Source organism: Oncorhynchus masou, chromosome 31, assembly GCF_036934945.1.
Source record: "Oncorhynchus masou masou isolate Uvic2021 chromosome 31, UVic_Omas_1.1, whole genome shotgun sequence".
NCBI classification, from domain to species: domain Eukaryota; kingdom Metazoa; phylum Chordata; class Actinopteri; order Salmoniformes; family Salmonidae; genus Oncorhynchus; species Oncorhynchus masou.
Window position 1 is genome coordinate 1,863,592 of NC_088242.1, and position 17,868 is coordinate 1,881,459.

A 17,868-nucleotide genomic window follows, 5' to 3' on the forward strand; every position below is an offset into this window, starting at 1 on the left:
CACACTATGGGCCCAGTGTCCTCCGGGTTGTCCCATCGCACTCTAGCGACTCCTGTGGTGGACCGGGCACATGCACGCTGACTTTGGTTACCAGCTGTGTGCGGATGGCGAGCAGTGTGTCAAGAAGCAGTGCGGTTTGGCGTGTTTCAGAGTACGCATGGCTCTCCACCTTCGCTTCTCCCAAGTCTGTACGGGAGTTGCAGCAAGACTGTAACTACCAATTGGATATCACAAAATTGTGGGTAAAAAGTATATATTTTTTAAATAAAAAAGGGTAGGGCCGTGGATCAGAACCAGTCAGTATCTGGTGTGGATCAGAAAACCAGTCAGTATCTGGTGTGGATCAGAAAACCAGTCAGTATCTGGTGTGGATCAGAAATCCAGTCAGTATCTGGTGTGGATCAGAAAACCAGTCAGTATCTGGTGTGGATCAGAACCAGTCAGTATCTGGTGTGGATCAGAAAACCAGTCAGTATCTGGTGTGGATCAGAACCAGTCAGTATCTGGTGTGGATCAGAAAACCAGTCAGTATCTGGTGTGGATCAGAAAACCAGTCAGTATCTGGTGTGGATCAGAAAAGTCCTGGTGTGGATCAGAAAACCAGTCAGTATCTGGTGTGGATCAGAAAACCAGTCAGTATCTGGTGTGGATCAGACAGAGTTGATCAGGCTGTTGAGTCAGTATCTGGCTGTGTGAAGTCTGGATATTGAAAACCAGTCAGTATCTGGTGTGGATCAGAAAACCAGTCAGTATCTGGTGTGGATCAGAAAACCAGTCAGTATCTGGTGAGACCATTTGCCTCAAGCAGCGCAGTTTTGACTGGGCTGATATCTCCTTCACATAGAGTTGATCAGGCTGTTGATTGTGGCCTGTGGAATGTTGTCCGCTTCCTCCAGTGGAGAGAGCTTCAATGGCTGTGTGAAGTTGCTGGATATTGGTGGGAACTGGAGCACGCTGTGTTGTAGTGAACACGGAACGATCCAGAGCATCCCAAACATGCTCAATGGGTGACATGTCTGGTGAGTATGCAGGCCATGGAAGAACTGGGACATTTTCAGCTTCCATGAATGGTGTACAGATCATTGCGACATGGTGCCGTGCATTATCATGCTGAAACATGCAGAGCCCTATGATGATGAGAGGATGAATGACATGGCAATTAGGTCTCAGGATCTCGTCACGGTTTCTCTGTGCATTCAAATTCATCCATCGATAAAATAGATTTGTGTTCATTGTCCGTTGCTTTTGCGTGCCCATACCATAACCCCACCACCACCATGAGGCACTCTGTTCACAACGTTGACATCAACAAACACCATACCATAACCCCACCACCACCATGGGGCTCTCTGTTCACAACGTTGACATCAGCAAACACCATACCATAACCCCACCACCACCATGGGGCTCTCTGTTCACAATGTTGACATCAACAAACACCATACCATAACCCCACCACCACCATGGGGCTCTCTGTTCACAACGTTGACATTAGCAACCACCATACCATAACCCCCACCACCACCATGGAGCTCTCTGTTCACAATGTTGACATCAACAAACACCATACCATAACCCCACCACCACCATGGGGCTCTCTGTTCACAACGTTGACATTAGCAACCACCATACCATAACCCCACCACCACCATGGGGCTCTCTGTTCACAATGTTGACATCAGCAAACACCATACCATAACCCCACCACCACCATGGGGCTCTCTGTTCACAACGTTGACATTAGCAACCACCATACCATAACCCCACCACCACCATGGGGCTCTCTGTTCACAATGTTGACATCAGCAAACACCATACCATAACCCCACCACCACCATGGGGCACTCTGTTCACAACGTTGACATCAGCAAACACCATACCATAACCCCACCACCACCATGGGGCTCTCTGTTCACAACGTTGACATCAACAAACACCATACCATAACCCCACCACCACCATGGGGCTCTCTGTTCACAACGTTGACATCAGCAAACACCATACCATAACCCCACCACCACCATGGGGCTCTCTGTTCACAACGTTGACATCAGCAAACACCATACCATAACCCCACCACCACCATGGGGCTCTCTGTTCACAACGTTGACATCAACAAACACCATACCATAACCCCCCCACCACCATGGGGCTCTCTGTTCACAATGTTGACATCAACAAACACCATACCATAACTCCACCACCACCATGGGGCTCTCTGTTCACAACGTTGACATCAGCAAACACCATACCATAACCCCCCCACCACCATGGGGCACTCTGTTCACAATGTTGACATCAACAAACACCATACCATAACCCCCCCACCACCATGGGGCTCTGTTCACAACGTTGACATCAGCAACCACCATACCATAACCCCACAGTCACCATGGGGCTCTCTGTTCACAACGTTGACATCAGCAACCCGCTAGCCCACGCAACGCCATACACGTGGTCTGCGCTTGTGAGGCCAGTTGGACGTCCAGACAAATTCTCTGAGATGACGTTGGAGGCAGTTTATGGTAGATTACCTGGCAACAGCTCTGGTGGACATTCCTGCAGTCAGCGTGATCCCCATTTCACATCTCCTTGAAAACGTAAGACATCTGTGGAATCGTGTTTGTGTGACAACACTGCACATTTTTAGAGTGGCCTTTTTATTTGTCCCCAGCACAATGTGCACCTGTGCAATGGTCATGCTGTTCAACCAGCTTCTATATATCCCACACCTGTCAGTTTGATTCATTATCTTTGCAAAGGAGAAACGCTTACTAACAGGGGTATAAACACATTTGTGCACACAATTTGAGAGAAACAAGCTTTTTGTGCTTATGGAAAATGTCTGTGATTGTATTTTTATTTCAGCTCATGAAACATGGGACCAACTCTTCATGTGATGCTTTTATATTTGTGTTCAGTTTGTTTTCTGTTTCTGTCTTGGTCTCTTCTAATTTAAAAAATATCACCTTTTTGATGTCTTCTCGATCTCCAAACTCCGTCTGGAGTTTCTTCTCAAGACGATCCCAACGTGCTCTTTACCTCAAAGTTAGAGGGTTTATTGGCTTCATTATCCAACGTGCTCTTTACCTCAAAGTTAGAGGGTTTATTGACTTCATTATCCAACGTGCTCTTTACTCACTGTAGCCTTTTAGAGAGGAGGGCCGGTAACAAGAGGGTTCGAACCCCCCCCCTCTGAGGGGGAAATATTCAGGGACTGATCCGGCAGCCGGAGGGTTGTTGGCTTCATTATCCCGGTGTACTAGCTACCACCAGCCAGAGGGTTATTGGTTTCATTATCCCAGTATACTAGATACCACCAGCCAGAGGGTTGTTGGTTTCATTATCCCAGTGTACTAGCTAACCACCAGCCAGAGGGTTATTGGTTTCATTATCCCAGTATACTAGCTACCACCAGCCAGAGGGTTATCATTATCCCAGTATACTAGCTACTACCAGCCAGAGGGTTATTGGTTTCATTATCCCAGTATACTAGATACCACCAGCCAGAGGGTTGTTGGTTTCATTATCCCAGTGTACTAGCTACCACCAGCCAGATGGTTATTGGTTTCATTATCCCAGTATACTAGCTACCACCAGCCGGAGGGTTATCATTATCCCAGTATACTAGCTACTACCAGCCGGAGGGTTATCATTATCCCAGTGTACTAGCTACTACCAGCCAGAGGGTTATTGGTTTCATTATCCCAGTGTACTAGCTACCACCAGCCAGAGGGTTATTGGTTTCATTATCCCAGTGTACTAGCTACCACCAGCCAGAGGGTTGTTGGTTTCATTATCCCAGTGTACTAGATACCACCAGCCAGAAGGTTGTTGGTTTCATTATCCCAGTGTACTAGCTACCACCAGCCAGATGGTTATTGGTTTCATTATCCCAGTGTACTAGCTACCACCAGCCAGAGGGTTATCATTATCCCAGTGTACTAGCTACCACCAGCCAGAGGGTTATTGGTTTCATTATCCCAGTGTACTAGCTACCACCAGCCAGAGGGTTATTGGTTTCATTATCCCAGTGTACTAGATACCACCAGCCAGAGGGTTGTTGGTTTCATTATCCCAGTGTACTAGATACCACCAGCCAGAAGGTTATTGGCTTCATTATCCCAGTATACTAGCTACCACCAGCCGGAGGGTTGTTGGCTTCATTATCCCAGTGTACAAGCTACCACCAGCCAGAGGGTTGTTGGTTTCATTATCCCAGTGTACTAGCTACCACCAGCCAGAGGGTTGTTGGTTTCATTATCCCAGTATACTAGCTACCACCAGTCAGAGGGTTGTTGGTTTCATTATCCCAGTGTACTAGCTAACCACCAGCCAGAGGGTTGTTGGTTTCATTATCCCAGTGTACTAGCTAACCACCAGCCAGAGGGTTGCTGGTTTCATTATCCCAGTATACTAGATACCACCAGCCAGAGGGTTGTTGGTTTCATTATCCCAGTGTGCTAGCTAACCACCAGCCAGAGGGTTATTGGTTTCATTATCCCAGTATACTAGCTACCACCAGCCAGAGGGTTATCATTATCCCAGTATACTAGCTACTACCAGCCAGAGGGTTATTGGTTTCATTATCCCAGTATACTAGATACCACCAGCCAGAGGGTTGTTGGTTTCATTATCCCAGTGTACTAGCTACCACCAGCCAGATGGTTATTGGTTTCATTATCCCAGTGTACTAGCTACTACCAGCCAGAGGGTTATCATTATCCCAGTATACTAGCTACCACCAGCCAGAGGGTTATCATTATCCCAGTGTACTAGCTACCACCAGCCAGAGGGTTATTGGTTTCATTATCCCAGTGTACTAGCTACCACCAGCCAGAGGGTTGTTGGTTTCATTATCCCAGTGTACTAGATACCACCAGCCAGAAGGTTATTGGCTTCATTATCCCAGTATACTAGCTACCACCAGCCGGAGGGTTGTTGGCTTCATTATCCCAGTGTACAAGCTACCACCAGCCAGAGGGTTATTGGTTTCATTATCCCAGTATACTAGCTACCACCAGCCAGAGGGTTATTGGTTTCATTATCCCAGTGTACTAGCTACCACAAGCCAGAGGGTTGTTGGTTTCATTATCCCAGTATACTAGATACCACCCCATCAGCTGCTCCCAGCCTGTGCTGTGTGTGTGTGTGTGTGTGTGTGTGTGTGTGTGTGTGTGTGTGTGTGTGTGTGTGTGTGTGTGTGTGTGTGTGTGTGTGTGTGTGTGTGTGTGTGTGTGTGTGTGTGTGTGTGTGTGTGTGTGCGCGTGTGTCAGCTTGGGTACTGGTACAGCAATGCAAAAATAATATCTGTGCAAATGGGGTCCCGAGAGGCGCAGCGGTCTAAGTCACTGCATCTCAGCGCTTGAGACGTCACTACAGACACCCTGGTTTGATTCCAGGCTGTATCACAACCGGCTGTGATTGGGAGTTCCATTGGGCGGCGCGCAATTGTCCCAGCGTCGTCCGGGTTTGGCCGGTGTAGGCCGTCATTGTAAATAAGAATTTGTTCTTAACTGACTTGCCTAGTTAAATAAAGGTTAAATATATATATTTTTTTAAATGGACCAATAAAGCATGTGTTGTAACCACTTTGCTCCCAAAAATCACAACCAGCCGATGAAACTATTAAACAACTCCCCCTCTCTCTCCTCCTCCTGCAGACAACCCTCACCTCCTCCACCCCTCTGCGCCCCCAGACCTGACAGCCACAGCGGGTACCTTCAGGGATCCTCTCTTCTCCCTGCGGCAGGGTGCCAACGATGGTCACCACAAGATCCCCATGACAACCTCTCCCCTGCTGGACACCCTGCCCAGCCTCAAGATCAAGGTGTGTGTGTGCGTGTGCGTGCGTGTGTGTGTGTGTCTCTGTCTGTCTGTGTGTGTGTGTGTGTGTGTGTGTGTGTGTGTGTGTGTGTGTGTGTGTGTGTGTGTGTGTGTGTGTGTGTGTGTGTGTGTGTGTGTGTGTGTGTGTGTGTGTGTGTGTGTGTGTGTGTGTGGGATCAATCAAATGTATGTATAAAGCCATTTTAATATCAGTGTTTCAGTTGCCTGGTCTGGACCACAAGTAGAAGCAGAGACACACTGACTGACTACAAGTGTTCACAATGTTTAGTTTAATAGTCATATTGGTGTAGTAGTCATATAGTTTAATAGTTATATTGGTGTAGTAGTCATATTGGTGTAGTAGTCATATTGGTGTAGTAGTCATATTGGTGTAGTAGTTATATTGGTGTAGTAGTCATATTGGTGTAGTAGTTATATTGGTGTAGTAGTCATATTGGTGTAGTAGTCATATAGTTTAATAGTTATATTGGTGTAATAGTTATATTGGTGTAATAGTTATATTGGTGTAGTAGTCATATTGGTGTAGTAGTTATATTGGTGTATGGTGTTATAGATATATTGGTGTATTGTGTTATAGTTATATTGGTGTATGGTGTAATAGTTATATTGGTGTATGGTGTTATAGTTATATTAGTGTATTGGTGTAGTAGTTATATTGGTGTAGTAGTCATATAGTTATATTGGTGTATGGTGGTGTAATAGTCATATTGGGTAGTAGTCATATTGGTGTAATAGTCATATTGGTGTATGGTGTTATAGTTATATTGGTGTATAGTGTTTAATAGTTATATTGGTGTATAGTCATATTGTGTAGTAGTTATATTGTTTAATAGTCATATTGGTGTAATAGTTATATTGGTGTATGGTGTAGTAGTTATATTGGTGTAATAGTTATATTGGTGTATGGTGTTATAGTTATATTGGTGTATGGTGTAATAGTTATATTGGTGTATGGTGTAATAGTCATATTGGTGTATGGTGTAATAGTCATATTGGTGTATGGTGTTATAGTTATATTGGTGTATGGTGTAATAGTTATATTGGTGTATGGTGTAGTGTATGGTGTATGCTGTAATAGTCATATTGGTGTAGTAGTTATATTGTGTAATAGTCATATTGGTGTATAGTCATATAGTTTAATAGTTATTGGTGTAATAGTTATATTGGTGTAATAGTTATATTGGTGTAATAGTCATATTGGTGTATGGTGTAATAGTCATATTTTGTATGGTGTAATAGTCATATTGGTGTATTGGTGTAGTAGTCATATTGGTGTATGTTGTAATAGTCATATTGGTGTAGTAGTTATATTGGTGTAATAGTCATATAGTTTAATAGTTATATTGGTGTAGTAGTCATATTGGTGTAGTAGTTATATAGTTTAATAGTCATATTGGTGTAGTAGTTATATAGTTTAATAGTCATATTGGTGTAGTAGTTTAATAGTAGTCATATTGGTGTAGTAGTCATATTGGTGTAGTTGTCATATAGTTTAATAGTTATATTGGTGTAGTAGTCATATAGTTTAATAGTCATATTGGTGTAGTAGTTATATAGTTTAATAGTCATATTGGTGTAGTAGTTATATTGGTGTAGTAGTTATATTGGTGTAGTAGTCATATTGGTGTAGTAGTCATATTGGTGTAGTAGTCATATAGTTTAATAGTCATATTGGTGTAGTAGTTATATTGGTGTAGTAGGGTTAGTAGTCAGGTGTTCCGGTGTAGGTGGTGTTATTGGTGTAGTGTCCTATAGTTTAATAGTTATATTGGTGTAGTAGTTATATTGGGGTAATAGTCAGTTTAATAGTTTGTAGTAGTCATATTGGGCTGTAGTAGTTATATTGGTGTATGGTGTATAGGAGTGTATTGTGTTATAGTTATATTGGTGTATGGTGTAATAGTTATATTGGTGTATGGTGTTATAGTTATATTGGTGTAGTAGTCATATTGGTGTAGTAGTTATATTGGTGTATGGTGTTATAGTTATATTGGTGTATTGTGTTATAGTTATATTGGTGTATGGTGTATGGTGTAATAGTTATATTGGTGTATGGTGTTATAGTTATATTGGTGTATTGTGTATGGTGTAATAGTTATATTGGTGTATGGTGTTATAGTTATATTAGTGTATTGTGTAATAGTTATATTGGTGTATGGTGTATGGTGTAATAGTCATATTGGTGTATGGTGTAATAGTCATATTGGTGTATGGTGTTATAGTTATATTGGTGTATGGTGTAATAGTTATATTGGTGTATGGTGTAATAGACCTTGGTGTATGGTTAATGTGGTGTATGGTGTAATAGTTATATCTGCGGATGTTGTATGGTGTAATAGTTATATTGGTGTATGGTGCCATAGTTATTTTGGTGTATGGTGTAATAGTCATATTGGTGTATGTCCATAGTTATATTGGTGTATGGTGTATGAGGACAATAGTTATATTGGTGTATGGTGTAATAGTTATATTGGTGTATGGTGTATGTTGTAATAGTTATATTTGAGTATGGTGTAATAGTCATATTGGGTGTATGGTGTTATATTGGTGTATGGTGTAATAGTTATATTGGTGTATGGTGTATGGTGTAATAGTTATATTGGTGTATGGTGTAATAGTTATTTTGGTGTATGGTGTAATAGTCATATTGGTGTATGGTGTAATAGTTATATTGGTGTATGGTGTATGGTGTAATAGTTATATTGGTGTATGGTGTAATAGTTATATTGGTGTATGGTGTATGTTGTAATAGTTATATTTGAGCCCTGGTGGAATACATATTGGTGTATGGTGTTATGGTGTATGGTGAATAGTTTATTGGTGTATGGTGTATGCCATAGTTATATTTGAGTATGGTGTAATAGTCATATTGGGTGTATGGTGTTATATTGGTGTATGGTGTAATAGTTATATTGGTTTAGGGTGTAATAGTCCTATTGGGTGTATGGTGTAATAGTTATATTGGGTGTATGGTGTAATAGTTATATTGGTGTATGATGTAATAGTTATATTGCTGTATGGTGTAATAGTTATATTGGTGTATGGTGTAATAGTCATATTGGGTGTATGGTGTAATAGTTATATTGGTGTATGGTGTAATAGTCATATTGGTGTATGGTGTAATAGTTATATTGGTGTATGGTGTAATAGTCATATTGGTGTATTGTGTTATATTGGTGTATGGTGTATGGTGTAATAGTTATATTGGTGGTGTATGGTGTAATAGTTATATTGGTGTATGGTGTAATAGTCATATTGGGTGTATGGTGTAATAGTTATATTGGTGTAATAGTCATAATGGTGTATGGTGTAATAGTCATATTGGTGTATGGTGTATTAGTTATATTGGTGTATGGTGTATGGTGTAATAGTTATATTGGTGTATGGTGTATGGTGTAATAGTTATATTGGTGTATGGTGTATGGTGTAATTGTCACGCCCTGGTCTATATTTATTATGTTATCTTCATTTATTGAGTCAGGCCAGGGTGTGACATGAGTTTATTTGTAGTATGTTTCGTCTTGGGGTTGTGTGGGGTGTATAGATTAGTCTATGGCTGCCTGAGGTGGTTCTCAATCAGAGTCAGGTGATTATCGTTGTCTCTGATTGGGAACCATATTTAGGTAGCCTGGGTTTCACTGTGTATTTGTGGGTGATTGTTCCTGTCTCTGTGTCTTTTGCACCAGTCAGGGCTGTTTCGGTTTTCGACATTTGTTGTTTTGTATTGTTCATGTTCTTCAACATTAAAGATGTATCGAACGAACCACGTTGCATTTTGGTCCGATCCTTGTTCTACCTCTTCGTCAGAGGAGGAGTTGGAAGAAAGCCGTTACAGAATCACCCACCAAAAACGGACCAATCAACGTGTCAAAAGGCAGGAGCCACAGGAGAAGCAACAAAGGCAGCAACAGCGGCGCAATGAGGAAAGGACATGGGAACAGATTCTGGACTACACTACGTGGGAAGAAATAGATAGGTGGGCGGCCGACCCAGGAGGAGTGCCCGAGCCCGCCTGGGATTCGCTGGAGCAGTGCGAAGAGGGGTATAGAAGAATGGAGTTGTTGAAGCAAGCACGGCGGCGCTATAGGAAGCCCGGGAGTCAGCCCCAAAATGTATTGGGGGGGCTAACAGGGAGTATGGCTACGCCAGGTAGGAGACCTGCGCAAACTCCCTGTGCTTACCGGGGGGCTAGAGAGACCGGGCAGGCACCGTGTTATGCTGTGGTGCGCACGGTGTCTCCAGTGCGGGTGCATAGCCCAGTGCGTTCTATTCCAGCTCCGCGTATTGGCCGGGCTAGATTGAGCGTCGAGCCAAATGCCATGAAGCCAGCTATACGCATCTGGTTCCCAGTGCGTCTCCTTGGGCCAGCTTACTTGGCACCAGCCTTACGCTCGGTATCCCCGTTTCGCCTGCATAACCCAGTGCGGGCTATTCCACCATGCCGCACTGGCAGAGCGACCGGGAGTATTCAACCAGGTAATGTTGGGCAGGCTCGGTGCTCAAGAGCTCCAGTGTGCCTGCACGGTCCGGTCTACCCAGTACCACCTCCACACCCCAGCCCTCCGGTGGCAGCTCCCCGCACCAGGCTTCCTGTGCGTGTCCTCGGCCCAGTATCATCAGTGCCAGCACCACGCATCAGGCCTACAGTGCGCCTCGCCTCTCCTGCGCTACCGGAGCCTCCCGCCTGTTTAATGCTGCCAGAGCCTTCCGCCTCTACAGCGTTGCCGGAGTCTCCTGCCCGTTTAGCGCAGCCAGAGCTGCCAGTCTGCATGGAGCAGCCAGAGCTGCCAGTCTGCATGGAGCAGCCAGAGCTGCTAGTCTGCATGGAGCTGCCAGTCTGCATGGAGCTGCCAGTCTGCATGGAGCTGCCAGTCTGCAAGGAGCTGCCAGTCTGCAAGGAGATGCCAGTCTGAAAGGAGCTGCCAGTGCTGTTAGTCTGCATGGAGCAGCCAGAGCTGTAAGTCTGCAAGAAGCCGCCAGAGCTGTCAATCTCCATGGAGCAGCCAGAGCCGCCAGTCAGCATGGAGCAGCCAGAGCCGTCAGTCAGCATGAAGCAGCCAGAAACGTCAGTCTGCCAGGATCCGCCAGTCAGCCAGATTCTTCCAGATCTGCCAGACTCTTCCAGATCTGCCAGTCAGCCAGACTCTTCTAGATCTGCCAGTCAGCCAGACCCTTCCAGATCTGCCAGTCAGCCAGACTCTTCCAGATCTGCCAGTCAGCCAGACTCTTCCAGATCTGCCAGTCAGCCAGACCCTTCCAGATCTGCCAGTCAGCCAGACTCTTCCAGATCTGCCAGTCAGCCAGACTCTTCCAGATCTGCCAGTCAACCAGACTCTTCCAGATCTGCCAGTCAGCCAGACTTTCCAGATCTGCCAGTCAGCCAGACTTCCAGATCTGCCAGTCAGCCAGACTCTTCCAGATCTGCCAGTCAGCCAGACCCTTCCAGATCTGCCAGTCAGCCAGACCCTTCCAGATCTGCCAGTCAGCCAGACTCTTCCAGATCTGCCAGTCAACCATACTCTTCCAGATCTGCCAGTCAGCCAGACTCTTCCAGATCTGCCAGTCACCCAGACTCTTCCAGATCTGCCAGTCAGCCAGACTCTTCCAGATCTGCCAGTCAGCCAGACTCTTCCAGATCTGCCAGTCAATAGACTCTTCCAGATCTGCCAGTCAGCCAGACTCTTCCAGATCTGCCAGTCAACCAGACTCTTCCAGATCTGCTAGTCAACCAGACTCTTCCAGATCTGCTAGTCAACCAGACTCTTCCAGATCCGCTAGTCAACCAGACTCTTCCAGATCCGCCAGTCAATAGGATCTTCCAGATCCTGCCTGTCTGGGATCCTCCAGTGCTGGGCTTCCTCTCAGTGCTGGGCTTCCTGCCTGGCTGGGCTTCCTCTCAGTGCTGGGCTTCCTCTCTGTGCTGGGCTTCCTCTCTGTGCTGGGCTGCCCCTCTGTGCTGGGCTGCCTCTCTGTCCCGAGCTGCCCCTCTGTCCCGAGCTGCCCCTCTGTCCCGAGCTGCCCTTCTGTCCCGAGCTGCCCCTCTGTCCCGAGCTGCCCCTCAGTCCAGTGGGGTTCTGGGTGAGGACTACTAGGCCATGGTCGGCGGCGAGGGTGGACAATCCTAGGACGCGAGGAGGGGGGACTAAGACATTCATAGAGTGGGTTCCACGTCCCGAGCCGGAGCCGCCGCCATGGACAGGCGCCCACCCGGACCCTCCCTATTGTTTTGATGTGCGTCCGGGAGTCCGCACCTTTGGGGGGGGGGTTCTGTCACGCCCTGGTCTATATTTATTATGTTATCTTCATTTATTGAGTCAGGCCAGGGTGTGACATGGGTTTATTTGTAGTGTGTTTCGTCTTGGGGTTATGTGGGGTGTATAGATTAGTCTATGGCTGCCTGAGGCGGTTCTCAATCAGAGTCAGGTGATTATCGTTGTCTCTGATTGGGAACCATATTTAGGTAGCCTGGGTTTCACTGTGTGTTTGTGGGTGATTGTTCCTGTCTCTGTGTTTGTTGCACCAGTCAGGGCTGTTTCGGTTTTCGACGTTTGTTCTTTTGTATTGTTCGTGTTCTTCAACATTAAAGATGTATTGAACGAACCACGTTGCATTTTGGTCCGATCCTTGTTCTGTCAGAGGAGGAGTTGGAAGAAAGCCGTTACAGTAATAGTTATATTGGTGTAATAGTTATATTGGTGTATGGTGTAATGGTTATATTGGGTGTAATAGTTATATTGGTGTATGGTGTAATAGTTATATTGGTGTATGGTGTAATAGACATAATGGTGTATGGTGTAATAGTTATATTGGTGTATGGTGTAATAGTTATATTGGGTGTATGGTGGAATAGTTATATTGGTGTATGGTGTAATAGACATAATGGTGTATGGTGTAATAGTTATATTGGGTGTATGGTGTAATAGTCATATTGGTGTAATAGTCATATTGGTGTATGGTGGAATAGTTATATTGGTGTATGGTGTAATAGACATATTGGTGTATGGTGTAATAGTTATATTGGTGTATGGTGTAATAGACATAATGGTGTATGGTGTAATAGTCATATTGGGTGTATGGTGGAATAGTTATATTGGTGTATGGTGTAATAGACATAATGGTGTATGGTGGAATAGTTATATTGGTGTATGGTGTAATAGACATAATGGTGTATGGTGGAATAGTTATATTGGTGTATGGTGTAATAGACATAATGGTGTATGGTGTAATAGTCATATTGGGTGTATGGTGGAATAGTTATATTGGTGTATGGTGTAATAGACATAATGGTGTATGGTGGAATAGTTATATTGGTGTATGGTGTAATAGTTATAATGGTGTATGGTGTAATAGACATAATGGTGTATGGTGTAATAGACATATTGGGTGTATGGTGGAATAGTTATATTGGTGTATGGTGTAATAGTCATATTGGTGTATGGTGTAATAGTTATATTGGTGTATGGTGTAATAGTTATATTGGGTGTATGGTGTAATAGTTATATTGGTGTATGGTGTAATAGACATAATGGTGTATGGTGGAATAGTTATATTGGTGTATGGTGTAATAGACATAATGGTGTATGGTGGAATAGTTATATTGGGTGTATGGTGTAATAGTTATATTGGTGTATGGTGTAATAGTTATATTGGGTGTATGGTGTAATAGTTATATTGGTGTATGGTGTAATAGTCATAATGGTGTAACATTTATATTGGTGTATGGTGTAATAGTTATATTGGTGTATGGTGTAATGTTATATTGGTGTATGGTGTATAGTCATATTGGGTTTATATGGTGTATGAATAGTTATATTGGTGTATGGTGTAATAGACATAATGGTGTATGGTGTAATAGTCATATTGGGTGTATGGTGGAATAGTTATATTGGTGTATGGTGTAATAATTATATGGGTGTATGGTGGAATAGTTATATTGGTGTATGGTGTAATAGTTATATTGGTGTATGGTGTAATAGTTATATTGGTGTATGGTGTAATAGTTATATTGGGGTGTATGGTGTATAGTGTTATTATTGGTGTATGGTGGAATAGTTATAATGGTGTAATAGTTATATTGGTGTATGGTGGAATAGTTATATTGGTGGTGTAATAATTATATTGGTGTATGGTGGAATAGTTATATTGGTGTATGGTGTAATAGTTATATTGGGTGTATGGGAATACCTATTGGTGTAGGATAATAATCCTAATCTCAACCCCCTTATATTTAGGTGTATGGTGTAATAGTTATATTGGTGTATGGTGTAATAGTCATAATGGTGTAACATTTATATTGGTGTATGGTGTAATAGTCATATTGGGTGTAACAGTTATATTGGTGTATGGTGTAATAGTCATATTGGTGTATGGTGTAATAGTTATATTGGTGTATGGTGTAATAGTCATATTGGTGTATGGTGTAATAGTCATATTGGTGTATGGTGTAATAGTCATATTGGTGTATGGTGTAATAGTCATATTGGGTGTATGGTGTAATAGTCATATTGGTGTATGGTGTTATAGTTATATTGGTGTATGGTGTATGGTGTAATAGTCATATTGGTGTATGGTGTAATAGTCATATTGGTGTATGGAGTAATAGTTATATTGGTGTATGGTGTAATAGTCATATTGGTGTATGCTGTAATAGTTATATTGCTGTATGGTGTAATAGTTATGTATATGTACATTATTGTTATTATTATATATATGTGTGTGTTTGTTTTCCTAAAATAAAGATGTACAACTCGTCCACCCTGTCATCCCTGGAGCTGCCAGCAGACCCTGAGATCCTCGGCCTGAAGCACGTGGGCGGCACCATGGGCAGGACAGTGGCATGGGACAGGTAGGACACACACAATGTCCTCTCAAACACGCATGCAGACACACACACAGTGGTGTAAAGTACTTCAGTAAAAATACTTTAAAGTACTACTTAAGTCGTTTTGGGTGAATCTGTACTTTGCTATTTATATTTTTGACAACTTTTACTCCAATACATTTCTTAAGAAAATATTGTTCTTTTCTTTTAACTACATACATTTTCCTTGACACCCAAAAGTACTCGTTCCATTTTGAATAGTAATGACATGCTAATAACGCATAGTAATGACATGCTAATAACGCATAGTAATGACATGCTAATAACGCATGTCTCACTGCTCGATGGTCGCCTAGAATGGTAACCACCCCCAAGCCAGTTAAAACACACACCACCCCCAACACAGTTAACACACACACCACCCCCAACACAGTTAACACACACACCACCCCAACACAGTTAACACACACACCACCCCCAACACAGTTAACACACACACCAGTAACACACCATCCCCAACACAGTTAACACACACACCAGTAACACACCATCCCCCAACACAGTTAATACACACACCACCCCCAACACAGTTAACACACACACCATCCCTAAAACAGTTAACACACACACCAGTAACACACCATCCCCAACACAGTTAAATCACAAATCATCCCCAACACAGTTAACACACACACCAGTAACACAACATCCCCCAACATAGTTAATACACACACCACCCCAACACAGTTTACACACACCACCCCCAACACAGTTAACACACACACCACCCCCAACACAGTTAACACACACACCAGTAACACACCATCCCCCAACACAGTTAACACACACACCACCCCCAACACAGTTAACACACACACCACCCCCAACACAGTTAACACACACACCACCCCCAACACAGTTAACATACACACCACCCCCAGCACAGTTAACACACACACCGTCCCCCAACACAGTTAACACACACACCATCCCCAACACAGTTAACACACACAACATCCCCAACACAGTTAACACACACACCACCCCCAACACAGTTAACACACACACCATCCCCAACACAGTTAACACACACACCAGTAACACACCATCCCCCAACACAGTTAATACACACACCACACCCAACACAGTTAACACACACACCAGTAACACACCATCCCCAACACGGTTAATACACACACCACCCCAACACAGTTAACACACAAATCATCCCCAACACAGTTAACACACACACCACCCCAACACAGTTAACACACACACCAGTAACACTCCATCCCCCAACACAGTTAATCCACATGATCCCCCAACACAGTTAACACACACACCATCCCCAACACAGTTAACACACACACCAGTAACACACCACCCCCAACACAGTTAACACACACACCACCCCCAACACAGTTAACACACACACCACCCCCAACACAGTTAACACACACACCATCCCCAACACAGTTAACACACACACCAGTAACACACCATCCCCAACACAGTTAACACACACACCAGTAACACACCATCCCCCAACACAGTTAATACACACACCACCCCAACACAGTTAACACACACACCACCCCCAACACAGTTAACACACACACCATCCTCAATACAGTTAACACACACACCACCCCCAACACAGTTAACACAAACACCAGTAACACACCATCCCCCCAACACAGTTAACACACACACCATCCCCCAACACAGTTAATACACACATCATCCCCAACACAGTTAACACACACACCATCCCCAACACAGTTAACACACACACCATCCCCAACACAGTTAACACACACACCAGTAACACACCATCCCCCGACACAGTTAACACACAAATCATCCCCAACACAGTTAACACACACACCATCCCCCAACACAGTTAATACACACACCACCCCCAACACAGTTAACACACACACCACCCCCAACACAGTTAACACACACACCATCCCCAACACAGTTAACACACACACCAGTAACACACCATCCCCCCAACACAGTTAACACACAAATCATCCCCAACACAGTTAACACACACACCAGTAACACACCATCCCCAACACAGTTAACACACACACCAGTAACACACCATCCCCCGACACAGTTAACACACAAATCATCCCCAACACAGTTAACACACACACCAGTAACACACCATCCCCCCAACACAGTTAATACACACATCATCCCCAACACAGTTAACACACACACCACCACCAACACAGTTAACACACACACCATGACCAACACAGTTAACACACACACCAGTAACACACCATCCCCCAACACAGTTAACACACACACCATCCCCAACACAGTTAACACACACACCATCCCCCAACACAGTTAATACACACACCACCCCCAACACAGTTAACACACACACCACCCCCAACACAGTTAATACACACATCATCCCCAACACAGTTAACACACACACCACCCCCAACACAGTTAACACACACACCAGTAACACACCATCCCCCAACACAGTTAACACACACACCATCCCCAACACAGTTAACACACACACCACCCCCAACACAGTTAACACAAACACCAGTAACACACCACCCCCAACACAGTTAACACACACACCATCCCCAACACAGTTAACACACACACCAGTAACACACCATTCCCCAACACAGTTAACACACACACCATCCCCAACACAGTTAACACACACACCAGTAACACACCATCCCCCAACACAGTTAACACACACACCATCCCCCAACACAGTTAACACACACACCATCCCCAACACAGTTAACACACACACCAGTAACACACAAATCATTCCCAACACAGTTCACACACACACCAGTAACACACCACCCCAACACAGTTAACACACACACCAGTAACACACCATCCCCCGACACAGTTAACACACAAATCATCCCCAACACAGTTAACACACACCAGTAACACACCATCCCCAACACAGTTAATACACACACCAGTAACACACCATCCCCAACACAGTTAACACACACACCAGTAACACACCATCCCCCAACACAGTTAACACACACACCACCCCCAACACGGTTAACACACACACCACCCCAACACAGTTAACACACACACCAGTAACACTCCATCCCCCAACACAGTTAATACACACATGATCCCCCAACACAGTTAACACACACACCATCCCCAACACA

General features: G+C 44.1%; 1 protein-coding gene across 1 annotated transcript in view; it reads left to right on the forward strand.

Moving 5' to 3' along the window:
• Nucleotides 1-17,868, forward strand: part of LOC135524871 (netrin receptor UNC5B-b-like) — a 98,749-nt gene that overhangs the window by 65,115 nt on the left and 15,766 nt on the right. Inside the window, exons 8-9 of the mRNA XM_064952726.1 lie at nt 5,664-5,830; nt 14,586-14,692. Of these exons, the coding sequence (XP_064808798.1) occupies nt 5,664-5,830; nt 14,586-14,692 (274 nt within the window). The remainder of the gene's footprint in view (nt 1-5,663; nt 5,831-14,585; nt 14,693-17,868) is intronic.